The sequence below is a fragment of the Arachis stenosperma genome, chromosome 10, assembly GCF_014773155.1.
Source record: "Arachis stenosperma cultivar V10309 chromosome 10, arast.V10309.gnm1.PFL2, whole genome shotgun sequence".
In the NCBI taxonomy this organism is placed as follows: domain Eukaryota; kingdom Viridiplantae; phylum Streptophyta; class Magnoliopsida; order Fabales; family Fabaceae; genus Arachis; species Arachis stenosperma.
In genome coordinates, this window is record NC_080386.1 from 133,897,788 (window position 1) to 133,924,369 (window position 26,582).

General features: G+C 37.2%; 4 protein-coding genes and 1 pseudogene across 6 annotated transcripts; 1 reads left to right on the plus strand and 4 right to left on the minus strand.

The window, feature by feature from the left end:
* Positions 1-225: 225 nt before the first annotated feature.
* On the minus strand, positions 226-2,770 carry LOC130955691 (GDSL esterase/lipase 1-like). Its single transcript, XM_057882616.1, has 5 exons — positions 2,474-2,770; positions 2,155-2,276; positions 1,044-1,268; positions 703-958; positions 226-578 (listed from the first exon to the last, which is right to left on the minus strand). The coding sequence occupies exons 1-5, from the start codon at positions 2,763-2,765 to the stop codon at positions 343-345; spliced, it is 1,131 nt and encodes a 376-aa protein (XP_057738599.1). The 5' UTR covers positions 2,766-2,770; the 3' UTR covers positions 226-342.
* A 685-nt stretch (positions 2,771-3,455) lies between these two features.
* Positions 3,456-10,405, plus strand: LOC130955671 (uncharacterized). 2 transcript variants are annotated; one of them, XM_057882591.1, is made up of 16 exons: positions 3,456-3,850; positions 4,005-4,166; positions 4,765-4,971; positions 5,096-5,153; positions 5,587-5,637; positions 6,080-6,162; positions 6,495-6,582; positions 6,841-6,882; positions 6,976-7,050; positions 7,161-7,229; positions 7,943-8,058; positions 8,426-8,538; positions 8,986-9,065; positions 9,267-9,387; positions 9,775-9,841; positions 9,942-10,405. In XM_057882591.1, the coding sequence occupies exons 1-16, from the start codon at positions 3,585-3,587 to the stop codon at positions 10,075-10,077; spliced, it is 1,734 nt and encodes a 577-aa protein (XP_057738574.1). In that variant the 5' UTR covers positions 3,456-3,584; the 3' UTR covers positions 10,078-10,405. The 2 variants fall into 2 exon arrangements, with proteins under 2 accessions (XP_057738574.1, XP_057738575.1); XM_057882592.1 differs by having other exon boundaries at positions 3,457-3,850; positions 4,792-4,971.
* Positions 10,406-10,584: 179 nt separating this feature from the next.
* Positions 10,585-11,768, minus strand: LOC130955672 (uncharacterized; annotated as a pseudogene).
* A 2,010-nt stretch (positions 11,769-13,778) lies between these two features.
* LOC130954191 (heat shock cognate 70 kDa protein-like) lies at positions 13,779-17,357 on the minus strand. Of its 2 annotated transcripts, none has more exons than XM_057880922.1 (3): positions 17,265-17,357; positions 15,945-16,175; positions 13,779-15,834 (listed from the first exon to the last, which is right to left on the minus strand). In XM_057880922.1, exons 2-3 carry the CDS (start codon positions 16,162-16,164, stop codon positions 14,195-14,197), a joined length of 1,860 nt encoding a protein of 619 aa, XP_057736905.1. In that variant the 5' UTR covers positions 16,165-16,175; positions 17,265-17,357; the 3' UTR covers positions 13,779-14,194. The 2 variants fall into 2 exon arrangements, with proteins under 2 accessions (XP_057736905.1, XP_057736906.1); XM_057880923.1 differs by lacking the exon at positions 17,265-17,357 and adding an exon at positions 17,052-17,232.
* Positions 17,358-23,168: 5,811 nt separating this feature from the next.
* Positions 23,169-23,654, minus strand: LOC130957845 (uncharacterized). Its single transcript, XM_057884690.1, has one exon. The coding sequence runs from the start codon at positions 23,652-23,654 to the stop codon at positions 23,169-23,171; it is 486 nt and encodes a 161-aa protein (XP_057740673.1).
* Between the last annotated feature and the right edge of the window lie 2,928 nt (positions 23,655-26,582).

Consider the following 26,582-nt stretch of genomic DNA (forward strand, 5'->3'; position numbering starts at 1 on the left):
TCCTAAGTCATATGCTAGTACATGCCATTTTCCTATATTGTTTTGGCATTGACTATTGAACTCTTCAAAAAAATGCATATTCATAATAGTGACATATGATCACAAAATCCTTAATAGATTTTAATATTAAGTTTGTGTTTAGATTGATGTTAAAAAATGGTGTGCGATGAATAGGGAATATATGAGAATTTAGTCAACACAAGCAACAAAGAATAAAGAATAAGCTAAGGAACAACAATTATTCATTATACTTTATACATATCCATTAATAGCCTTTATTTTTGCCAATGCAAACAACATAAAGATTTTTATTGAATCTGAACATGCATGGTAGAACTGAAATCAAACTTCAAATAGTGTTTTTAGATTGTATGGACCTGTAGAAGTTTGATTTCCACTCCACATAATCTGAGAAAAAATCTTATTAACCCTTTCAGTAGGATGAACCGAATCAAAGAACACATAATCACTTGGATTCTTACACAAATCATAATCTTTGGATGCTCTTTTGCCTCCACAAGTGTAATCACCATTGTAAAGGCCACTCCCACAGCATGCCACACCACTTTCTTTAAAGCCTTCACAAAATTTTAGAGGCATAAAAATTAGATCATATAGGATATCAAATATTCATTTGCTATAGCAATACATTAATTTATGAAAAATATTACTCTCTTTGTTCTTAAATAATTTTTTACTTACCATATTTTGAAGGGTGGTTTATTACATCAAAAACCCAATTATAGTAATCAAAGTATGAATATTTAAATCCTCTGAGCTGTGTCTTTAACTTTTGAAGTTCCACAGAAAGGACATTGTTATGCATTTTGGCTAATGATGAAGCTTCTTCCACGCATGAACCCTTGGTTCCATTTAGCCTTAGCTTCAGTGCTAGAATGCAACCAAAAGGTGGCTGGTTAAGAATCCCCACTTTCCTTCCTCCTACTTTATGGATTCCCTATTAAATATATGTGTTACATATATTAGATACATTAATTAATTAATTGAGAAATTGTTACTAAATAAATGGTATAATTACTTACTTTTATTACGTTTGAAATATTGGCTACTACCATGCCTACATATTTCTCATATGAGGATGCACTTGTTGAATTTTTTGACAAGGGGACTAAATAGTCATTGCTTCCAATGTTAATAAGGTAAACAGCTTTGGCTAGCAGGGTTTTAGCTTCTGTATCTCCAAGTTTCTTCTTCAATACTTTGCTGACTTTTTGAAAATAACTTAATTGAGTTTTTAGATCTATCACCTATAAGTGGAACAAAGTAATATGAATAACAAAAACAAAAAAAATGTTATACACACAAAAAATTAATCACTAAATCAGCTATTATGTATTTATGCATAATAATTCATTCTCAATATGTATATTATATTTTACGAAGATGTTATTTGTACATTAAAATCAGCCACTAAAATCAGTCACCAATGTATTTGTGTATAAATACATGTATGGTTTAATTTAATTTCATGTAACTGGTGGCTAATTTTGGTGTACACGTCGCATAACTCTTTTACGAAAATGTTTTATACGGAAGACTGATTTAGTAATTGATTTTTGTATACACGTAATAATAATCTAGCTATGACTTGATATATTTTAAGCTGATAATAACTTGATAGCATGCTTGTAGAAGATTATATAGAAAATGAAATAAAAGTTGACCTTACTTATTTTGATGATTTAATATTTTTAGAACTATTGAAAAGTTTTAGATGATTAATCTTATTTCATATTTGAATATTAAATTAAACGAGGAAAGAAGTGATCATGTAAATTAAACAACTAAGAAAAGAATAAATAAGTGTAATTACATTAAGAAAGGAACATTAGTGTAATTAATTTACTCATACAAATATAAATGAAGTAGTATGCAACATGACATGTCCTATTTAGGACTTGGCCTTTAATTTCCACATTCAAATCCTTTGATTTTCTTTGTTTGCTCTTATCCTAATAACTTGCAAAGTCAAATAAAAGTGATATCATCCTACTTTTCCTAAATAAATATTTCCAAAATCATTTAATAGAGAGACAGAGAATATGGCACAACATTTAAATCAAGTTCTTTTCTTAGTTTCAAAGTATCTAGCAAAATAATAATAATAATAATAATAATAATTCTCAAACAAACCAGTCCTTGATAGGTTTCAACCAAAGCTCCAGCTCCTGCTGATGCAAAATTGATTCCATCACTGTATATTTGATTACCAGGAAATAGATATGGTTGGATCAATGGCAACTTAGCATATTCAGCTGCAACAAAAATTATATTAAAATCAAAATTAATGTTTAATTATCTTATAAATTCTTATGATTCCACTTAATTTTTTAATTGAACTTTTATGATCTAAAATTTTTAATCAAACATCTAATGTGCATGCAATACAACTTTTAATCAATTCTAAGGTTTCTAAGCTATAAAGGTTAAAAGATGAACATTAAATACTTACCAATAAAATCTGGAAGCACACGTCCATCAGAAAATCTACCTGATGGGTAGTTGAAGAAGGTTTCACCATAAGGTGGATAATTTGACTGAAAATCAGCAGTGGTATTTATGTAATTGTTGTTTCCAGCATCAAATAATGAATCTCCAAACACAAATAGTGCAGCATGTTGTTTTCTTACGAGGCACATATCATCATCTCCATTGCCGAGGCACAAAGTTGGATCAAGGATGATGATATTGCTAGCAATAAACAAAACTAAGAAGCAGAAATAATTGAATTTTAGACTTGCCATTTTGTTTATATGTTTTGCTTCAATTTTCATGTCAATTTGATTTGCTTATATATGCATGAGTCAATGGTACAATGACAAGGATAAGTTGACGAATAATTCTATACATCCAAGTCTTTTTATTAATTAAGTTCAATCAAGTTAGTCTAACATAACAAAAATTAGTTATGACTAACATTATTTTATTTGGACGTATAACATTACTCTAAGTTAAAATTGACATAAAAGAATTATTTTACTTTTAATTTAATTTTTTATTTAATTTATTGATGTAATAACTACTAAGAAATGATTTGGTCTTATTTAGAGTGTTTTTAGACTGAATACCCCACTCGACCTCTAATAATTATCTCGAAAGAACAACGAGGACTTAAAAAAAACATTCAATTGACTTGTGATATATTTTTTTTAGACTAATTAACTCCTGTGCAAAAAAAATAACATTGACTTTCTTTAGCACATAGATTAATCAATCCTATAAAAATAAATTTCGTTATCTTTTAAAGTAATTGTCAGAGACTGTTTTAAGTTTTTCTCGTATTTTTTTTTCAATGTAATAATAAGTGATGTACTTAATTTCACTTCTCAAATTTGTCTTATATGAAATTACGTTTGTGACAAGAAAAGATTTGAGAGCTAGCCTAATAATATTGATCAAGAAAGTATTTAATTTCTTATCTTATCTATCAAAATTTTGTTCCGTTTAACATTTTTAACTAACAGTCAATTTTAATCGATTTAGATTAGTGGAATGATTAATCATCAATTTTGAGCTTAAGCTGTTTTCTTACGTGGCAAGTGAAACAAAATCTACCTTGATTGATGTGGCGGAGAAGCTTAACCACCACCACAGCCGCCGTCACAACCGCTTCCAATTTCAGGCATAAAAAGTGGGACGCTTTAGTCATCGGCGGTGGCCACAATGGACTCATCGCCGCTACTTACTTGGCCCGATCAGGCCTCTCCGTTGCCGTCCTCGAGCGCCGCCACCTCATCGGCGGCGCTGCCGTGACGGAGGAGCTGATTCCAGGCTTTAAGTTCTCTCGATGCAGCTATCTCCTCAGTCTCCTCCGTCCTCAAATCATCAGGTACACAGTTACATTCACTTCAATTCAGTCATCAAAATTAATATTTAATAATTTAAAAAACCAGAATTTAAGGTGGAAATTTCGTTGCTACTTTATTATTTTAGTAAGATGATGAGACTAAAGAGTGAGTTTCATTGTTACTTTGAATTGAAAGAGAGTTGGAGTTGAAACGACATGGTTTGAAGCTGTTGAAGCCAATGGCATCGTCGTTTACACCCACTCTTGATGGACGTTACCTTCTACTAGGGCAGAGTGATGAGCAAGATTATTTGCAGATCTCAAAGTTTTCAAAGAAAGATGCTGATGCTTATTTCAGGTACTCTATATGAATATGTATAATTAATTTTATTTTTTTTAAGAATGTTTTTGTTCACCTGTTCTCCAAGTCAAATGTCAACTTTTGTTTTTTTAAAAAAAAAAATCTTTTTCTTCCCTTGAATCTGCATGAAGCTAGAAAGAGAGATTTTTTTTTCCCTACAAAAAGGAAAAAAGAAAGGTTATGTAGATGCTGAGAGAGCTAATGATTTGGAAGTTGATGACTTGATTCATACTCATGTCTATAAAATATATATACACGAGTTCAGAAATGCTGTGTTTATTACTTTTCCAATATTTTTGCTGCTAATTGTTCTGGATATGAAGAGAGGAAATAATGGAACAAGTGAAGTTGAAATGTAGAAATTTGAAGAGAAGTGAACCAAATCGATGCTCCTCAATTTCTTATCCGTGACCAACTATGGTCTGCATTGGAGTAGATGCTCCTTTTAGTGGTTATGCCTTTCTAAGATACCAAAATGCATTTGTTGCTTTAGGCATTTGTTTCTTCATTTTAAACTCTTGAAATCTATTATTGGAACCAAATAATCCTGGTGATCTTTGAATGTAAAGATGTTGTCATGTTCGAATTCATGCAGAAAAGTTTGTTCTTCTCATGTTTCTAGATATGAAGCTCAACTCCAAAAGTTTTGTAACTTCATGGATTTTGTTTTGGATTCGCCTACTCCTGAAACTCTGCATGGGAGTGCTTCTACATTTGACCGGTTGAAGTATAAATTGGAGAATTCTAAGTTTTGGGCTCAGCTCCTGCGGCGTACACTCTCCTTGGGACAAAAAGGCATAGTGTAAGATTTACTTTCTCCAGATCAGTTTTAATTTCATTGGGACTGGGACTTCATATTCTCAAATAAATGTCTTATCTGTTGACATATACTCTGATTTTGACTATAATACATCATTACTTGTCAGGGATTTGATGGAGTTGTTACTGTCTCCAACCTCAAAAGTCCTGGACAAATGGTTTGAGGTTGTTATCTGCTTAATTACTATTTACATAAATTTTTAACTTTCGGTTAAATCTGTTCCCCAGATTGATGATGTTGAACATTTTAGTGCACTTAATTGATTATTCTTATTTGAGTGAGATAAGATCCAGGAGGATATTTCTTCTACATTATTTATATTCATTTCTATGTGTGGCTTTGAAGTATTGACAACGTGACAGAGTTAATGAATGTGGTTATCGTACATGTATCATGTCTATGCTCAAATATTTAACAGTGTTTATGGTATCTCAACTTTTTAGCTTAGAGACCAAAGTGCATATGATTCATAGTTGAGGAGGGTGAAATAGAGGTTTCCTAATGTTATTTCACTTGACCCAAGTGTTTGACCTTCGATATTTCTAACTTACTCCCCTTTTTTTTCTTTTTCTTTTTTGGGTGGGGGAGGGGCTGCAGTCAAATTTATTGAAGGCTACACTTGCTGGAGATGCGATTATTGGGAGTATGGTAAGAGTTTTCTTATTTTATTTTATATTATTAAATTTTGTTTTAGTATAGTGTACTTTACTCAATGTCTTTGTTAATTTGACCTACAAAACACACACACACACACACACACTTTGTTCCTCTTATAAATTAATCTGTCCTTGCCATATATAATTAGGAAGGATATATTTTCTCCCATGATTCATTGTGTATATTCTCTGTTAAACTAGTTCCAAGAAAGTTATGCTCACATATAATATGGTAACAAGACGTCACTTTAGGTCCTCTTGCATAATATTTTCTTTGGTGAAGGGTTCCTGTTAGACTTGATTTGAAATAAGCTACACATGCATATAACATAAAGAACCTTGTTTCTCCACTCTTCTGTACTTATACTCATGAGTTTGTGCTTCTAAAACTAACATATTTTTCCTTTCTTAATTCTTTAATTTCTATTTAGTAGATGAACATTAACACTCCTGGAAGTGGATATGTTCTGCTACACCATGTTGTGGGTGAAACAGACGGCGACCGTAATATCTGGTCGTGAGTATCAAACTCTGTTGGTTAATTAATTTTGTAGGGAAACATTGAAGAACAAAACTGGCTGCTGGTTTTGCATCATATTGTTTCAATGACTAGTATTGAAGAAAGGATTATCCAGTTGTATCATTAAACTAAATGGACTGGAAAGAATAAATAATGCAGGTTAAAATGAGAATGGATTTTTTTTATATTTCAGCAAGTTTCCACTGTTATAGGCTTCAGAAGGTGTAGTCTTACACATGAAGACCAACATCCTTTCTAAGTCTGGAGCCTAATGTGCATTACTCGATCATTTATTGAGTAAGCAATTAATATAATACATTCATGTGTAGGCATGTTGAAGGTGGGATGGGTGCTGTATCCTTAGCTATAAGTAAAGCCGCTAAGGAAGCTGGAGTTCTTATTGAAACAAATACAGAGGTGTGTTTCCCACTAATGCTTCGCTGTCTCATATGAAGTTACTGGATTTATCAGACATATATACCTATAAATTTAGCGTGCCATTGAGTTTGTACATGAGTATTTTGTTATGTTTTCATATATTTGATTTGTTAATATTTCATTCTAAAGTGTTTTTTCATAAAGAGAAAGCACTAAGTTTTTCTCCATGGCGATTATTTGTTCCTTCCTGATACGTTTTTACTTATCACTTCCTCTCATTGCTGACAACTGAAACAGGTTTTAAAGGTGATGGTGGAAGACTCTGGAAGGGCAAATGGAGTGGGTTGGCTTGCTTTACTTTGTCTCCAAAAAAAACAAAAACAGCATTTGTTATGAGATTGTGATTGTTGATCATTATTGCTGAAAATCTAGGTATTATTGGCTGATGGGACTAAAGTGCACTCTTCAATTGTTCTATCAAATGCTACTCCTTATAAGACCTTTATGGTAAGCAGTTTGAAATATTTTCATTTTATATGAGGCTAGACGGGAAAAATCATACTAGTATAAAGTAATTGCATTTCTCAGCTCTTAGTTATGTTCGGATTGTGTGGCAGGAATTGGTACCTCATGATTTTCTTCCTGTTGAATTTCTTCGTGCAATTAAGTATTCTGACTACAGCTCTGTAAGAAACTTTCTCTTAAACATCAAATCTTCTTTGAGAATTGTGACAGAGTAAACATTTGAAGAACATATTAACCTTGAGTTGGTTATTTCAGCATTTTCCTATACTCTGCAACCTGTCATTTTAGATGCATATATCTCTTTTGCTCATTGTCCAAATTGTCTTGGTTGAAATCAGAAAATCAAGTAATTAGGTATTTAGACCACAGTTTTCTAAGATTCGCTGTTAACTGCATGAAATCTTTTGTTCGAGATAGGGTTAATATTTGAAGAAAGTTAACATCGTGGTTTTTTTTCAACATTTTATTTTGCCCTGAAACTTGTATTTTTTACATGTAAATTTTTCTATTTTGGATTTTTCCCAACTTCAAAGTCTCTCCCAATTGAAGGTAGAAAAGGGATTAATGCATGTATTCTTTTATTTCTTGGGATTACTTTTTCATACACCATACAGACAATTTTTGTACATAAATAATGAGTATTGAATTTGAATTAATAAAAAGAAAAAGAAAAAGATATTTGAAGTTCTTGGAATTTCTGCTGACTGTTTTGATACCACTTTGAATGTGATATTTTTATTTGCTTTGCTTTATTAGCAATTTGCAAGTCAAAAGATAACATCAAATATTGCAAGGAACAACATTAATAGGCTTGCACTACCCTCATATTATATCTTCTTCTCTATCCCCTTTTTTTCTAAATCATTTGGAATAGGGAACAACAAAGATCAACATAGCTGTCGATAAACTGCCCCAATTCCACTGTTGCAAGCTAAATAACAAAGAAGTGGGTCCTCAGCACACAGCTACCATCCATATTGGTTGTGAAAGGTATGCTATAGTATGGAGAAGTTGAAGACTTACTTTTACTCTCATTTGGCCAATCATCTGAGCACCAGAAAGATGAATACCATTATCTATGTTGAGGATAGAGCCATATGTTGTGATTTGAGAATTAATATTAAGTTCGGCAAGAGGTTGTGAGTAGAGATAGTTAAGACATATCGAACAAATAAACACCTGATATTATTAGTTGTGCTGAATGTCTTGTATTTATTTATGCCAATTAATGGAAATTAAAAGTTTACAAGTTGATGACAAGTCATGGCGTTGTATTTCTGTGAAATTTGCAAATAGAATGTTGACAATTGGCTCATTTGGCTGTTGTATTTCCTGTTCTATATGATTGCTATGCCAGTATGGAGGAGATCAGATCAGCTTGTCAAGATGCTTGTAATGGCTTACCATCACGAAGGCCTGTGATGGAGATGACAATTCCTTCTTCATTGGATACTACAATATCACCACCTGGTATGACTTCAGTTAAGCTATGTATTTTTATATATTTGGATGTAGTAATTAGAATCATTTAACCTTTTTGTTATAAAATTGAAACAGTAAATAGCAGAGCATGGTTTATAGGTTATTCATATACACCTCCTCAGTTCTCATGTATTATAAGTTTATTTATGGAATCTCATGGAACTGAACTAGAGAAACACAAGACATGCATTATGATTCTACTACTTAAAAACTTGTTTTTAACTGGGAATTTAAATGCACATGCATATATCCATCTTCGTAGAGATATACTCCTAAGTTGCAAGGTGCCCACCAAAAGAAACAACAGTTATTCTATTAACAAATAACCATTTTTTTTTCTTATTTTCATGAGACCTGATTATTTCATAATTTTAGTTTTCCTGTTTTGCGTGTTATAAAAATAGCACAATTGTTAAGTAATGTCCTGTCTTATAGGTAAGCATGTCATCAGCTTATTTACCCAATATACTCCTTATAAACCCTCAAATGGTAGCTGGGACAATGCTGAATACAGAGTAAGTTATGCTTGCCTAACTGCTAAGATTCATTATGTTGAAAAACTGTTTATTTTTTAAGCAACAATGTAGTTGATATTACCAGACTGATCTTGTTTTATATATATTCTGTATCTACCTTCTTTGACCTCATTCCTGAGTTTTCTTTTGCATTTCTGTTTGCATAGCTGTTTAGATATTTATCATATTTGTGGACTATAGGAATCATATGCAAAAAGATGTTTCGACTTGATCGATGAACATGCACCTGGATTCTGCTCATCTATCATAGGTTATGACATGCTGACACCTCCAGATCTGGAAAGGGAAATTGGACTGACAGGTAGATGAAGACTGAGTTTTCCTTCTTAGAAAAGTGAAGCCTATTTATATCGAAGATGGATTTTGAAAATTCCCATAGAATAAGAGAGAACTAATCTACACCCAATTCTGCTGCTTTTCCTTCGCTGCATGTGTCTTGGCTAATTCTCAAAAACTATTCTCCCTCCCCTCTGTTCACACGAGATGAAATAACTTCCAAAATCATGACCTTCTGTATATCTTGTTTCGTAATTTATTATTTTTTAAGTCATCTAGACTTGCATTGAATATTTAAACGAATTCCTGTTTATCACATCATACAAGTATAATTGCTCAGTGGCATTTTCTTCAGGCCATGAGTTTCGTAGGGTGCAGTTCTGTGACAATGAAAATTAACAAATGTGTGTAGGAGGAAATATTTTCCATGGTGCTATGGGTTTGGATTCACTCTTCTTAATGCGACCTGTGAAAGGCTGGTAAGTTTATTCTGCACATGAATCACAAGTTATGTGTTGTGTGTGTGCGCGCGACCTTGCCTGCTTACGTGTTTATAAAGAACAATATTTTGTGAAACAGGTCAAATCATAAGACACCAATCAGAGACTTGTATCTATGTGGAAGTGGAACTCATCCTGGAGGGGGTGTCATGGGATCTCCTGGGAGAAATGCTGCACGGGTTATTCTCAATGATTTTAAGAAGCATTATCAATAAGCATGTCCTTTTATTGCATTTGTTCCTGCATATATGATGATAAGTTTCATTAGTTGCTCTCAACTGGATATTCGTGTTTCTTATTTATGTCGCTGTTATTGTGTCGGTTTATGACATTCTTTGGTCAGCCTCGTTAAGATGTTACGAGTTGTTAAACAACCAATGTTGATTAATGGACCAGAGAATAACTGTAACAACGTTAATTGTCTAGCTAACTGAAAAATGGGATTCATATGTCCAAATTTGCTGCAGTAACTTTATGTAAGAATGTTATAATGATAGAACACAATTAGCAAAGTTTGGAATATCAAAATTTCTTTCTTAGGAAGATTATTAAGACCATAGAATGTTCCTGCAAATTATGACCTTCGCCTGGAATGTGAGCAAATCATACCTTCGCTATCTTCTATTGCTACTATTCCAAGACAGAATATGCAACAAATCTGCAATAGGAGAGAATTTCAGATTTTGAGAAAAGATTTCTAGTTCATTTATGGACAATGGAAATACACTGAACTGGTTTATGTAGTTCTTTAAGAGGTAATAACGAATTTAACTAAATGCTGTGCTTATTTCAGTTGTTTACACATTCATACAGAGTGAGATCCTTTTATCAAGCGCGTGACATCAGTGACCCTGCAATTCCGGCAATGAGAGCCGTTGGATCTCCCAAGACGGCGGATACAACTGCCTGCACCGCCATCCCAGCTATCTCGCAGCACTTCCTGACCTTCTTCCTTGCTCCTACTGCTGTTGTTATGAGCAGCCTGAAGAGTGTTCTTTATGGTGGGAATCCCTGTTGTGTCTGCCATTTTTCTCCCTTTGCTTTGTCCTATGTAAATCTCATGCCAACTCTCTACGATCATGTCCCTCACACATGCCACGTGCAGGTTGTACTTCTTACACTTTGATCTGTAACTCCAGCTCCGCCCCTTTTGGCCGCAGCGGTGACACGGCGAAGATACCTTCTTGTAGAGATATAGCTTCACCTCTGTCGAGTACAAGCGATGAAATCAAAATTCTGTTAATTTAAGAGTAAATTATCATTTTTACTCATAAAAATTCAAAACGCTGACATGTCTGCCCGTAAATAAATAAAAATAGCTTTATACCCACAAAAGCTAAGATAGGTATGAAGTTAATTTTGTTCATTTATGAATAAATTTGTTCGTTGCATTCTGAATTTTCATGAGTAAAAATAATACTTTACTCTAAAATATTAGCTACTAAGTAAGAAATAATCACATTTCTTGCAATAGAAGGTAATTAACTTTACCATCATCCTCAAGAAGCATTGGAAGCTTGGCACAACAAGGGTGAAGGTCGAACCCACACGACACGCAATGGTAGAGGAAGCCGGCCACGACCTTCTCGCAGGCATTGCAGTAACGGGGGATGTCCCCCGGGGGGCGAGACAGGAACTGAAAGGAGCACTTTGGATAGAAAGGGTGGAAAAGAGTTGGGGAAGGCATGGCACATTGCATGTGAAGATCATAGTCACAAATGGAGCATTTGTAACGTGAACCTATTCCAATTTCCTTGCATCCATCACACTTGAATGGAAATTCAGAGTACTCAAATCTAAGCTTGTGTTTTGGGTGCCCAAAATGGGATATCTCACTATATTTCATGCTACTCATCATCATGCTATTGTTTGTGTCCTTGTGAAAAGAATTGCTTGAAGAATACATTATGATGATCAATTATGATTTATGATGTGAACAAGGCATAGTAATATTGGACTATGTAAAATTTTCTCAGGTCATGGCTGAAGAAAATGGAGAGGGAATTGTGGTGGTAAAAATAGAGTTCAAAGGGGATTGGAATGGAATCTCCATAGGCCATATCAACATTATTGTTGTGAAAGATAGAAAGAGGGAAACAAGAGGCATATTATTAGGCCATCCCCACAAAGAATATATACCAAATTTCTTTATTACTTTTGATTAAATATTATTCTAATCTAAACTGTTATTGTAATATCTGAAACCTATTACACAAGTTTTCATTTTGTAATTTGTATACGTGCATTAATTGAGATTAATGTAATACAAGATCATGTTAAAAAAGAAGGGATAGAGATGGGAAATTTCAGGGGATGGTGATTTATGCATCTAGGAATTTTATTACAGAAAAAGAATTTAGCACCTCTGGACTTTGATTAAGAAAGGAATCGCATTATTTGGCAATATACTACGTTTTTTAAATGATGATCACTAGTGACATATTCAAATTTGTTAGCTTACTATTTATTATGGGAATATGAAACAGAGTTGGGATACAATAATTCATTATTTTGAAAACTAAAAGTTAAACACATGCCTTTTTGGTTCTAGTATAATATGTTTATTATCTTAGCTGATATCAAATTCAAATGTGTTATTACTATTATTATTCATATTAATTTATAATAATAAGATAAATTAATAGCAGATTAGTGTAATATTGATATAGTGTACAAGAGTAAGTGTAAATAACACCTAAGATATGCTAATTATTGGATTCATTGAGACAAAAGTTTAGGATAATATAGAGCATAACATGCACGCAACCTCAAAGTTTAGAAAGAAAGAAAGAACACGAATAAATTCCTTATCGTGTCTTCATAGTTTTCTAGCTTCTAACCTTTCAGGTACTATTGACTAACAAAAATTCAAGCCTGTTTCATTGTTCTTAATTGTTATGACTTTATCCACTTGTATATTCAATTACGACTATGTTACGTGTACATCAAAATCAGCCACCAAAGTCAGCTACTAGGGTATCCCGGTATTCCCCAACCCGACAGGTCGAGGACTAATCCGTCGCGGATCTGAGCTCCATTTAAGGGTCTGCCGCTGGCCAATGGGTTGCTGCATACACAAGGCGGGATTCGAACCCCCGACACTTGCTTAAGCGGGCGAGTGAGCTGACCACTCGACCAACCCAAGTTGGTTACTAGTATAAAATACATGTTGGGATACAAATACACATTAAAAATAAATTAAATCACACATATTTTTATACACGAATACACTGGTGGCTAATTTTAGTAGTTAATTTTGGTATACGAATAGCATTTTTGATTCAATTATTATCTAGAATGCCAATAACTAAATATGAAGAACCATTCCTTTAAATATATTATCTTTTATAACATTTAATAAGTTACAGAAAAAAAAATTGAATTAAACTTATGATGAGGCTATGGAATTTGAATTTTGTGGTCATGTATTATCATCACACCATTTTTCAAAAGCATAACCAAAGATGCACAATAGTTGCCACGTGTCACAAGGAGAAAGGTGTGTTCATAGTGGGTAAGAGAATCTATGTATACTCTCTTACTCAGTAGAACTGCTTTAAGAACAAGGTGACACAAGAATCAAGCAACCCATCAACCAAACAAGAATGAGAAGGTAACACTTTTTCTCATTTAATTCTTTTACTTTCGAATTTATGTTTTGACCATATCTTTTGTTTTTCTCAGCAGAGAAACAAATAATATGAATATTACAGAAAGAGAAAGTTATTATGTACGGTACCTGTTTGATACAATGCTTCTGAAACAATTGTCTTATGACATTTGTACTTATCTCTGTTTTACCCCTGTCATGTATAAAGTTATTCCATCCCAACTTCCATTTTAACCTTCCAAACTAAGTAACACTAACAAACAATTATGAGCACTTAAGATGAAACTTTATTGTTTATTTGTATAATTGTGGATTTAAAAAGAATGTGTGTTTGACACAGTAAAGCTAAATTGAGAAGAACAATAACATGTTCTACAAGAACAAGGTTTCAATTAAGAACAGATACTGACACAAACACAAAACATAACATACAGATGCACTAAGTGATGAGGATATCATCCATTCCATATCACAAGATCTCAGGAGATCTTAATAGAGGTCTCCACAGCCATGAAAACACTTACCATGTGCATTATTATGCAGTTGACAATGTAAAGTTCAATCTTAACAAGCAATATAACTATTTCAAGGGAGACTATCTACAAGCATAACAACTTCTTGATTCAAAATAACATCTTAAGATAATGTCGGTCATAAGATCTGCATCTCGTTCAAAATGTCGCTTCCATATGCAATCTTAACAAGGAAAGATGCATGGAGGACTATCTAGTCTTGGCCATGATGGGTTCAAAGATGCCCTTGACCTCCTTCAGGCAATTCACAAACTCATCGATTTCTCGCTGCTGGTTATCACCAACAAGCAGATTTCTAACCTTAGCAATTGCAGAATTGATCTTCTCCTTGTCCAGAGGGCAAAGCTTAGAGCTGATGTCTTTATTCTTTAGAGCTTTTTCCATCTTGTAAACATAAACATCCAAAGCATTCATTGCTTTAGCCTTCTCAAGGAACTTTTCGTCTTCAATCTTGTAATTCTCAGCTTCCTCAATTAGTCTTTGAATTTCCTTGGCTGAAAGTCTTTCCTTGTCACTGGTTATATTAATTTCATTCCTACAACGATTGGTTTCTTCCCAGGCAGATACATTTAGGATACCATCAGCATCTATATCAAAGCATACATATAACGGATGGCCACGAGGAGCATAAGGAAGACCAGAAAGATTAAACCAACCAAGCAAGTTGTTATCTGTGGCTCTTGTCCTTTCACCCTCATAAACATTAATCTGAACACTGGTAATGTTATCTTCAGGTGTCTTATATGTTTTTGTCGTCTTTTTAGGTATGGTAGTATTCCTAGGAATCACTACACTCATGAGGTTCTCAGATGTTGTCCCAATACCAAGTGATAGGGGTGTAACATCCAGTAGAACTAGTTCTGGAGCTTTCTTGATGTCTTCACTCAATAAAGCAGCCTGAACTGCTGCTCCATAAGCAACAGCTTCATCCGGATTGATACTCTTGCAAAGATCCTTACCTCTGAAGAATTCTTGCAATAGCTGCTGCACTTTGGGAATCCTAGAAGAGCCGCCAACAAGAACAACATCATGTATACAAGACCTGTCTATCTTAGCATCAGTGAGACACTTATCTACTGTTTCCATACACTCTCTAAAGAGTTCCATGTTTAGTTCCTCAAACTTGGCACGGCTGAGTGATGAATAAAGGTCAATGCCTTGATATAAAGCATCAATTTCAATAACAGTATCAAAAGCAAATGAGAGTGTCCTTTTTGCCCTTTCGCATGCACTTCTCAACCTTCTCAAGGCTTTTGAATTCCCACTAATATCCACATTGTTCTTCCTTTTGAACTCTTCTACGAAGTAATTCACCATCCTGTTATCAAAGTCTTCTCCACCAAGGTGAGTATTTCCTGCAGTAGCCTTAACTTCAAAGACCTTATCTTTAATGGTAAGCAGAGACACATCAAAAGTACCACCACCAAGGTCAAAGACGAAAATATTTCGTTCTTCTTTACAATCAGCTAGCTTGTCCAGGCCATATGCAATTGCTGCAGCCGTAGGCTCATTGATAATTCTCATGACATTGAGGCCTGCAATGGCACCTGCATCTTTTGTGGCTTTACGTTGAGAGTCACTGAAATAAGCAGGCACAGTAATTACTGCATTATTGACTGGACTTTCCAAATAGGCCTCTGCAATCTCACGCATTTTTGTTAGAACCATAGATGAAATTTCTTCTGCACAAAGACTCTTCTCCTGGCCCTTATATGTAACAACAATCATTGGTTTGTCATCAACACCAGGAATGACTTTAAATGGCCAGAGCATCATGTCATTCTTGATAATGGAGTCACTATATTTTCTACCAATCAACCTTTTAGCATCTGTAAAAGGAAAAAAACAAATTAACAAAAATTAATCAGCTATTGTCAAGGGATAACAAAAGAGTACAATGTGTAGAAAATGAAGGCAATAACAAACGAAGATGAATTACCAAAGATAGTGTTAGTTGGATTGGAAGCAGCTTGGTTCTTAGCAGCATCACCAATCAACCTCTGCTTATCAGTGAAAGCAACACATGAAGGTGTTGTTCGATTGCCTTGGTCATTGTGGATGATCTCAGCTCTTTGGTGCTCTTCCTGCCACACAGCAACACATGAGTATGTTGTACCGAGGTCGATTCCCACTGCACATCCGTGATATCTTTTAGCCATCTTCCTTCAACCTAACAAAATAAGAAAACAGAAGAAATGATCTCGGCTTTCACTTCCATATGTGTAATATGAATGAATTGGAATTGAGCAAAGAAACTCATTATGATATATATTAACTTCTTAATTATTATTCCAATTTTTTAACTGATGGATGATAATCTGAAATGTTGTATATATTATAAATACCATTACCAGCATGATACTAAGAACTGAGACTATCTTCTTGTTTCTAAAACTATCTTCTAAAATTAAATACCATTACCAGCATGATAGCTAAGGCTAATTACTCAACAATCAACACAATTTACATTTTCCTATATCAAATTAGCAAACTATCTTGTTATTAAAACTAAGAAATGAGACTATGGTTATATAGTCCCTGATTACACTACAGAATATATCTATAAATTAACCTTTTTTTTAATATCATTATGTGAAGATAGCATTTTTTATCCAATATCCATTAACTTAAAATAACAAAACACATTGATTGGAATAAGAACAAACGTGTCATGAAGGAGAATATTACCTATTAAGTGCAAATAACAAACTAAAACAAAAAATCACATCAATTAAAGTTGCCAACAATGCTTGATAAAAAACTTTCCGAGTATAACTTCGAGTGTCACAGATTATAACACCGAATATAAAAGCATTCCGAGTATTTTCATGAGAAATGCATCGTAGAACAAGCTTTTGTCCCAATTGAGCGGAAAAGTTTCTAACTTTTCGTGGGAAAAAATGGTGTAATGTAATTTTGGAAGTAAAGATGAAAGCATCTGAAACTTTAAATCGTTTCACATATTAAAACGGTTTTTTTTTTTTCAAATTAAAAAAAAATTGCTTCTTTAAGAACTGTCATAGAGACTTATTAGCAAAGCTATTACCTTTTTTAACATAGAGGCTAATCCGTTAATGTGATCATTTACTTCAAACTTCAAAGTTTAGAGAATGCAAGAGTAAATGAAGCCGTTGAACTAAGGTAAGGTGCTTGGTAAGCAAGTACTCATTAGAAGAACAAAATCAAAGCATAATATTGTTGATTGTTGTGACATTATTATTTTTTTAAGGAATAATTAGTATAGTTTTGGAACATTTACCTGAAAGGGTAGATGGAGTAGGAAAGAAAAAGCCAGAAATTGTTTCTCTTGATGTCACTTTGGAATGAGCCCTTTCTCGTTGCTTAGCCTTCACACTATCCTTCGCAAAGAAGCAAAGTCCTTAATAACTCAAATGACTTTTGATATTAAAAATAAAAAAAAAAAGAAAAAGAAGAGAAGTTCACTGCAGAGTGCATGTAGACCGTAGAGCGTAGTGGTGAGTGGTGGTGACTTAAATATTCAATGAATACGAGTGTATTGGACTAACTCGAGATTGATTGGATGGTTGGATATTATTAGGTGTTTTTTTTTAAAGTTTAATTATTCTGCAAATTCTCATCATTTCACCAAATTTTTAATTAGATTTTTTTTCTTTTTAATTGGATTTTTATACTATATAATTTTTTTCAATTAAATCTCTATCGTGACAAAAATATTTGAAATAAAATATTCTATTAAAAAAAACGAATATTCTCTTTTTTTTGGTGACTTGAATATTCTCTTTTTTGGGATAAGAGACCTCGTTTAGAACACTTCTATATTTCAAAAATTCTAAAAAAAAAACCCACACTCGTACATCCCTAGCCCTAACCTCTTCACCAAGCCTCCTCCTCTCAGCGTTCCTCTCGTGCCTCGTCCCTTGTATTCTGCTCGTTCTTTCGTGCTTAGTGTGCTCTGCTCGTATTCTGCTCGTCGCGCCTCTGTCCTTCGCTGTGTCTCGCCTACGTGCCTCCGTGCTTCCATGCCTAGCTCCCTCGCGCCTGGTTTCGCTGCCTGAAGTGCTGCTTGTCGTCAACGGTTTTGTCTCTGCGACAGGTGATAATTTAATTTAGATTATTTCCAATTTTGTCCTCACGATGGATTCTTTGATGTTGTTTATGTCAATTTTTTTTGTTGATTGGTTTATTTCGATGTTGTTTAAATGTTGAATTTGGTTTCTGAATTGGTTTATGAATATTGGAACATACCAACAACCTCGGCTTTCGAAACAATAAACGAGTATGAATCAGGCTAACGGAGAATCCTCGGTAAACCAAAACAATCGAGATTCTGGCTCCACTAAAGCTCGTATTCAAAATCATAGTCAACCTCCCTAAAAAATTTGACCACTACCTCTGCAAGCCGTTGCAAAGACTAGCTCCATTCGTCTATATAACAGGTCGAGCTAACCTTACAAAACACACAACAAATACAGCAACACTATCTGTTCTGGAAAACAACTTCAATCCCATCACAATAACGTACTAGCTTATTTTTCTTGTTCTAAAGGAAGTTACTGACTTGAGCGTTAGAGTCTTTCTTGCAGGTTCCACGCCAGAGTCCAAGTTTCGAGGATAGCTCTCCACAGATCACAAAAGCTTGCGGAGCAGCGTACTATCGAGGTATAACTCGGAAGAATATCCTTTGATAGAACAATTGGCGTCCACCGTAGGGTCGAGTTTATCTAACCCCACTTTCTTCTCTGCCCTACTTTTACTTTCTTTTCCAGGGTTACCAATCCTCGCGTATGGCGGACAACGGGGTCTAGCAGCCCATGCAAGCCGAGCTAATGGCTCAGATTGCCGAGCTTCAGGCTAAAGTTCGGAAAATAGCTGAATGGTCATCCAAAAGCCAAAACAATAAGCATGGCCAAGGTGACCCCAAGAACCCCGGTGGGAGCAGTACACAATCGCAGGAAGCAGAATCCCACAAAATCACCCCACCAAAGGAATAGCTCACAATAGACAATCCTTTCTCAGAAGACATCGTCAAATTCTAAATGCCGAAGAATTTTGTGCTGCTAATCTGTCTCAAATCATATAAAGGATTCAGTGATCTCCGTATCCACGTTAAGAAATTTCAATCCATGATATTTTTTAATGGTGCCTCTGAACCTATACTTTGTCGAGCATTTCCTACTTTCTTATACGGTGCTGCATTACTTTGGTTTTCTGAGCTGCCTGCAGGTTCAATCTCTTCTTTCGAGGAACTGGCGCGATCTTTCATTGATTATTTTGCTGTATCAAGGATATATGTATACGAATCAGACTACCTAAGCACCATTAAACAAGGGCAGCATGAGAGTTTAAAGGACTACATGACGCGGTTTGCCAAGGCGACCATGGAAATCTCTGACCTAAGCCCAGAGGTCTACCTACATCCCCTCAAAAGCGACCTCAGACCTGGCAAGTTCCAAGAAACTATTGTCGTGACCAAACCGAAAACATTAGAAAAACTTCAAGAAAAGGCCACAGGTCAGATGGAAATCGAGGAGCTCAGGGAAGCTCAGCGAGCTGATAAACAACAACCTCGTCGGGAGGATGAGAAGCATCCCAAGACGCCAAATCACAAAGATCACAAGAAACCTTTCAAACTAACACCAAAGTACGACACATACACATAATTCGATGCTAGGAGGGAAGATATCATCAAAGAGATACTAAACACAAAGATCATCAAACCACCGAGCAAAGCAGGTTCATACCAAGATCAGAGATACGTTGACAAATCAAAGCACTGTGCTTTTCACCAAAAGTTTGGTCACACCACCGAAGAATGTGTGATCGCGAAAGATCTTCTAGAAAGGCTGGCCAAGCAAGGCCATTTGGACAAGTACATAAGCGGATGAATACAGCAAGGTCAACAAACTGTGCAACTGATGTCCAATCCGAGCAAAGCCCAAACACCATAGAGAAGACTAGGTTCCAACCCCCACCAACAAGGGGGGGGTTATCAATTGTATTTAAGGTGGATTCGCAAGTGGCAGACATACAAGCTTGGCAAGGAAAAGAAGCTACCGAGCAATGCTAATGGTCCAGGGAACAGTAGAAGAAGTCGTCCACCCACCATGCATGTCCACCATATCCTTTGAGCAATCTGACTACAAACCAAAGGCCACCAATTTAGACGATCCCGTGGTCATTTCCATCCAAGTAGGAGACCTCCTAGTTAAGAAAGTCCTACTTGACCCAGGCAACAGTGTCGACATTCTGTTTTACTCCACTTTCCAAAAAATGAAGCTAAGTGAAAAAATAATGCAACCTTTCTTGAGAACCAAAATGTTTCTTTGATCCCTTTTTTTTCTTTTTTCTTTGTAGGTTTTTCTGGAAAAACAAAAATGTCTTCTATTGAAATTCTTGCTCAATGGGTGGATGTTACGGTTTTGGGAGAAGAACCCCTTGTTGACACGGAATTCATCACCAACCTCCGCACTCATCATCGGCTTTGTACCTCTGATGAGGACCAGCCAAAATATGAACTGATTGCTCCGGGTCCGGATGACCGGGTTTGCTTTGGGAGGGCTTCTGAGGCAGCCCCTCATTTTTTCTATATGTATGAGAGTATGATTACCCGCCTGGGCATTTTTCTCCCCTTTTTCGATTTTGAAATAGATGTTTTAGGTCACTATCGTGTTGCTCCTACACAGCTCCACCCCAACTCCTGGGGTTTTTTGAAAATTTACCAATTTATCAGCCATGTTTTGGACTTTCTGACTTCTTTAAAGATTTTCTTTTATCTCTTTCATATGACCAAGCCCTTCAGTGGGCAAAATAACAAGCAGCAGTGGGTGTCTTTCCGAGCCATACAAGGTCAGAGAGTTTTTACCCTTCTTGATGAATCCTTCAATGACTTCAAAAATTTATTTTTCAAAGTTCAATCTGTAGAGGGTCACCACCCCTTTTTTCTGGATGAAAATTCTTCTCATCGCTTTTCCCTATATTGGTTAGAGACCTCTCCTTGTGAAAAATACGGTCTGGATGATCTGGATGAGGTGGAGGCGGCCGTTGTGGGATTTCTCTGAGAAGTATGGGGGAGATCCCCCTACCTGGACACAAAAAATTTTCTCCAGGGATTTCCGACCTTTATCCAGGCTCAACTAGGTAGCTTTTCTTTGTTTTATCGTATTTTCCGACTTGATACTTGCACGACTATTTCTTCCGACTTGTTTTACTAACTTTGGCTACCTAATTGTTCTTGTAGAAATGACGAAGAAGAATTCCCGGGAGTCTTACCAGAGTGTTCAGGAGGCCAAAGCGAGATCTCGTGCCAGAGTTGGTGGTGCCAGGGCAGCCGGTCCTTCCCCTCCCTCATCTTCTCACAGCTTGGGGACCCCTGCCTGACCTATTGTTATTTTTTCCTCGGCCCCTTCTCTGTCACCCCCTTCTTCCCGACCTTCTCCTGAGCCAGAAAAAAAAAAGCACAAGGCTTTAGGGTCTGGCTCTCCTTTTGAAGGTGAGGCTAAGGTGGATGCGCCTCAGTTTATCCGGGAGCATATCTATCCTTATACTCGTACAAGTATGGATGATGTTTTTCTTCGAAACCACCTTACTATTCTGGCTCAGGAGAGTATCAGGGCGGCGGGGGTGTGCACCAAGTTTCTTGATATTTTTTAGAAGACCCATCTTAGCTCTTTGGGTTCGTCCCAGAGGGTTGAAGAGCTGGAGGGGAGGATTCTCTTATATCAAGAGGCTGAGAAGGGCCTGAAGGAGGAGGTCACCAAGCTGAGAGAAGAGAGGGATAATCTCCAGAAGGAGGGGGAGAAGTTGATGGGCTGGTGCTCTATGGCGGAGGGTCTACGGGAGAAGGCGGAGCAGAGCTACTCGAGTTTATTTCAGGACCTTGTGAGGTAAAAAAAAGATTTGGTGAGAGCTCGGGACGCTTATGCGGAGCTGGAGGACTCTATTGCCGAGGGATCCGAGGAGGCTTTGAGGGTTTTTGAGGAGCAGGTCGGAGTTCTTGCTCCCGACCTGGATCTCTCGCCCTTGGACCCGGATAAGGTTGTAATTGATGGGGCCATTGTGTCTCCTCCTCGACCTGTGTCTGAATCCGAGTTGAAGACTCGGGGTCAGAGAATTATAGAGTCTGCTCCCCGACCAGATGACGCTCCGAGTTCTTCCAAGGCTCCTGAGACTTCCCCTCCAACTCCTATGGATGTTTCTCTCCCTGACTCTAGTGGTGCTCCGACTACTCTTCCGGATTCTGGTGGTGATGCCCTTTGAAAATCTCAAAATTTATCTTCGGTTATGTGGGGGCCCGGCCTGTGGGTCCCCAATTTTTTAAACTATTTATTATTATGTTGTCGTGGTATGCAGGTGACAATATTTTGGCCTTTTATGGTCATAAACAAAATATTTAAAAAATACTCTTTTTTGGACAAGGGTTTAGGTTATTTTTTGTTGGTTGTGTGCATGCGTTTTCTGCTTTAGGTTTTCGAAGAAAAAACCCTTTTTTGATCTTTTGTTTTTAAAAACCTTTTCTTAGCTGGCTGTCCCTTCTTCTAAGTTTTAAATTTTTCCTTGAAGGTTTGAGACAGCCTTTATTGCTTTCTATGGGCTTTCTTATCTCTTTTTAGTATTCCTTGTGCTCAATTTTTGATATATTGAATTTTTATAACTTAGGTTATTTTTGCGATGTATTTCTTTGCTTCTCAGAATCTCCGACTTGTTAATCAGTTAATTTCCGAGTTCATTCACGATCGACTTTTATAACCTCTTTACACTGACTTGTACCTCGTCGTTTTATCCTGACGACCACCTAGGTCGGTTCATGGGATTTTCACGCTTTATCGAGCTTAAGTCGGCGCGTTTCGTAGAAAATGGGTAGGAATTTATAAGAGATATTTGAAAAAGATCTTTATTTATTTGCAAAGGTACTTTTATAGCTACTAAGGGTTTTGGGCTATCTATGACCCCTTAGTCTCTACTATGATACCTTGTTAAAAACCCTTCTTCAGAAAAAACCCTTTTACTTTGGGAAAAAATCATGAAGTTGGAAAAAGAGTACATCAGGGAGTAGAGTTCGCTTTTAACTGTAGTACATTTTCTTATTACAAGCATGCCACGACCTAGGTAACTCAGTGCCGTTTAAGTCGGTCACCTTGTAATAATCTTTTCCTAAGACTTCACTAATCTTGTATGGTCCATTTCAATTAGCGGCGAGCTTTCCTTCCCCAGACTTGTTGACTCCTATGTCGTTTCTTATTAAGACCAAGTCGTCTGGGGCGAAGCTCCTTTGAATAAATTTTTGGTTGTATCTGTTTGTCATCCTTTGTTTCAATGCTGCTTCTCTAATATGGGCTCCTTCGCGGACTTCAGGGAGTAGTTCAAGTTCTTCTTTGTGTCCCTTTATGTTTCCAACCTCGTTGTAGAAGTTTACCCTTGGACTTTGCTCGTTGATTTCAACCAGTATCATGGCTTCTATGCCGTAAGCAAGTCGGAAGGGTGTTTCTCCTGTGGCAGATTGAGGTGTGGTCCGATAAGCCCAAAGTACTTGTGGGAGTTCCTCGGCCCAGGCTCCCTTTGTGTCCTGTAACATTTTCTTCAACCCTGCCAATATGACTTTGTTTGCTACCTCGGCTTGTCCATTTGCTTGTGGATGTTCCACCGATGTAAATTGATGTTTGATGTTCATACTGGTTACCAGGTTTTTGAAGGCTGAGTCAGTGAATTGAGTACCATTATCAGTGGTGATGGAGTGGGGTACCCCAGATCTAGTGATAATATTTTTGTAGAGGAACTTCTGACTTCTCTGAGCAGTGATGGTGGCCAATGGCTCTGCTTCTATCCACTTTGTGAAGTAATCCACTCTCACTATTAGATATTTTACTTGCCCCGGCGCTTGTGGGAATGGTCCTAGCAAGTCCAATCCCCACTTTACAAAAGGCCATGGGGAAGTTTTACTAATGAGTTCCTCGGGTGGGGCTACATGAAAGTTTACGTGCATTTGGCATGGCTGGTACTTTTTCACAAATTTCGTGGAATCTTTTTGTAAGGTCAGCCAGTAGAATCCAGCTCGGATTATTTTTCTAGCTAACGACCTTGCTCCAAGATGGTTCCCGCAGATTCTATTGTGCACCTCCTCTAGCACCTCAGTTGTCTTTGAGGTCGAGACGCACTTTAGTAGTGGTGTTGATATCCCCTTTTTATAGAGGATATTTTTCACCAGCGTGTAATTTTGTGCTTCCCTCCAGATTTTCTTGGCCTCTTTTTCCTCTTTGGGAAGGGTGTCGAATTTCGGGTATTCGACTAAGGGCTTCATCTATCCGAGGTCTATCCCGGTGATTTCAAAGATATCTTGAGCAGCCTCCGTTTTGTCCACGGAGGGTTCAGGGAGAGTTTCTTGAATCAGGCTTCTGTTGTTCCCTCCTGGTTTGGTACTCGCTAGCTTGGAGAGGGCATCTACCCGACTGTTGAGGTCCCGAGTTATATGCTTCACTTCGGTCTCCTCAAAGTGCCTGAGGTGCTCCAAGATTTTGTCCAAGTACTTTTCCATATTGGGATCTTTGGCATGATACTCTCCGTTTATTTGGGAGGTCACCACCTGAGAGTCGCTGAATATTATTACTTTTGTTGCATCGACTTCTTCTGCCAGCTTTAACCCCGCTATGAAGGCTTCATATTCTGCCTGATTGTTGGAGGCTGGGAACTCGAATTTGAGGGAAACTTCAATTTGCGTTCCCTCTTTGCTGACCAATATTATGCCTGCCCCATTTCTAACTTTATTGGAGGACCCATCTACATATAACTCCCATGTAGTGGATTTTTCCTCTTGATATCCCGCATATTCTGCTAAGAAATCGGTGAGGCATTGAGCTTTTATTGCCGTTCGGGCTTCGTATTTCAAGTCAAACTCGGAGAGTTCTATTGCCCATTGAACCATTCTGCCCGCAATGTCCGTCTTCTGAAGGACCTGCTTCATGGGCTGGTTCGTTCAGACTTTTATCGTGTGTTCTTGGAAATACGGCCGTAATCGGCGTGAGGCCACTACTAAGGAGTATGCAAACTTTTCAAGTTTTTGATACTTTAGTTCTGGGCCCTGTAGGACCTTACTGGTGAAATACACAGGATGCTGCCCGACTTCATCTTCCCGTATTAGAGCTGATGCTATAGCTCTGTCTGCTAATGACAGGTATATGACGAGCTCTTCCCCGACTATGGGTCGGGTCAGGATCGGAAGCTGGCTCAAGAACCTTTTGAACTCTTGGAAAGCTTCTTCGCATTCCGGAGTCCATTCAAATTGGCATCCTTTTCTTAGTAGGGAGAATAGTGGAAGGGATCTTAGTGCCGATCCTGCCAGGAACCTGGAAAGGGCGGCAAGCCTTCCATTTAATTGTTGGACCTCCTTCAAACAAGTCGGGCTTTTCATCTCCAGGATAGCTTTGCACTTATCAGGGTTTGCTTCGATTCCCCTTTGTGTTAGCATAAACCCTAGAAATTTTCCTGCTTCCACTGCAAAGGTACATTTTGTGGGATTCAGTCTCATCCCATGCGACCTTACGGTGTTGAAAACTTGCGAGAGGTCTGTCAGGAGGTCAGTTTCCTCCTTAGTTTTCACCAGCATGTCATCCACGTAGACCTCCATTAAGTTCTCAAGGTGGGGAGCGAACACTTTATTCATCAACCTTTGATATGTGGCTCCGGCATTTTTTAACCACCAAATGGCATTACCACATAGCAGTAGTTTGCTCTCGGTGTGATGAATGAAGTTTTTTCCTCGTCCGGCTTGTACATCGAGATTTGGTTGTATCCCGAGTAAGCGTCCATGAACGACAAGTATTGATACCCTGAGCTTGCATCTACTAGGGTGTCAATACTGGAAAATGGATATGGGTCTTTGGGGCATGCTTTGTTCAGGTTGGTGTAGTCGACGCACATCCTCCACTTGCCGTTTTGCTTTTTGACTAGCACTACATTTGCTAGCCATGCCGGGTATTTGACCTATCGGATGAAGTCGGCCTCCAACAGGGCTTGCACTTGCTCCTCCACCACCTGAGCTCATTCTGTTCCGAGCTTGCGCCTGTGCTGCTGTACGGGTCGTGATCCGGGATGTACCGACAGCTTGTGGGACATGAGTTGAGGGTCTATCCCTGGCATGTCGGAAGCTTTCCATGTAAAGATGTCAGAATTATCTCGTAGGAGCTTTATCAGCCTTTGCTTCAAATCTCCGTCTAGGCTGGCCCCTATGTTGGTATTTTTTCCTTCCTCTTTACCGATTTGGACCTCTTCGGTTCTTCCACTCGGTTGTGGTTGCAGCTTTTCCCTCGCTTTTATTCCCCCGAGTTCTATAGTGTGAACTTCCTTGCTTTTTCCTCGGAGGTTTAAACTTTCATTGTAGCATTTTCTTGCCAACTTCTAGTCTCCTCGTACCGTCGCTATTCCTTTATGTGTTGGGAATTTCATGCAAAGGTGAGGGGTTGACACCACCGCTCCGAGCCGATTTAACGTAGTCCTGCCGATTAGGGCGTTGTACACCGATCCGACATCGATGACGATAAAGTCGATGCTCAGAGTTTTGGAACTTTCTCCCTTTCCGAAGGTCGTGTGGAGGGGGATGTATCCC

Coding starts and splice junctions, on each gene's coding strand:
- LOC130955691 (XM_057882616.1), bottom strand. CDS start 2,765: ATGGCAAGTCTAAAATTCAATTATTTCTGCTTCTTAGTTTTGTTTATT. Junction 2,277..2,473: donor TGTGCTTCCAGATTTTATTG/GTAAGTATTTAA, acceptor TTTTTGTTGCAG/CTGAATATGCTAAGTTGCCA. Junction 959..1,043: donor ATATTTCAAACGTAATAAAA/GTAAGTAATTAT, acceptor TATATTTAATAG/GGAATCCATAAAGTAGGAGG.
- LOC130955671 (XM_057882591.1), top strand. CDS start 3,585: ATGTGGCGGAGAAGCTTAACCACCACCACAGCCGCCGTCACAACCGCT. Junction 6,583..6,840: donor TTATTGAAACAAATACAGAG/GTGTGTTTCCCA, acceptor CAACTGAAACAG/GTTTTAAAGGTGATGGTGGA. Junction 9,388..9,774: donor AAGGGAAATTGGACTGACAG/GTAGATGAAGAC, acceptor AAATGTGTGTAG/GAGGAAATATTTTCCATGGT.
- LOC130954191 (XM_057880922.1), bottom strand. CDS start 16,164: ATGGCTAAAAGATATCACGGATGTGCAGTGGGAATCGACCTCGGTACA. Junction 15,835..15,944: donor TCCAACTAACACTATCTTTG/GTAATTCATCTT, acceptor TTCCTTTTACAG/ATGCTAAAAGGTTGATTGGT.
- LOC130957845 (XM_057884690.1), bottom strand. CDS start 23,654: ATGAACATCAAACATCAATTTACATCGGTGGAACATCCACAAGCAAAT.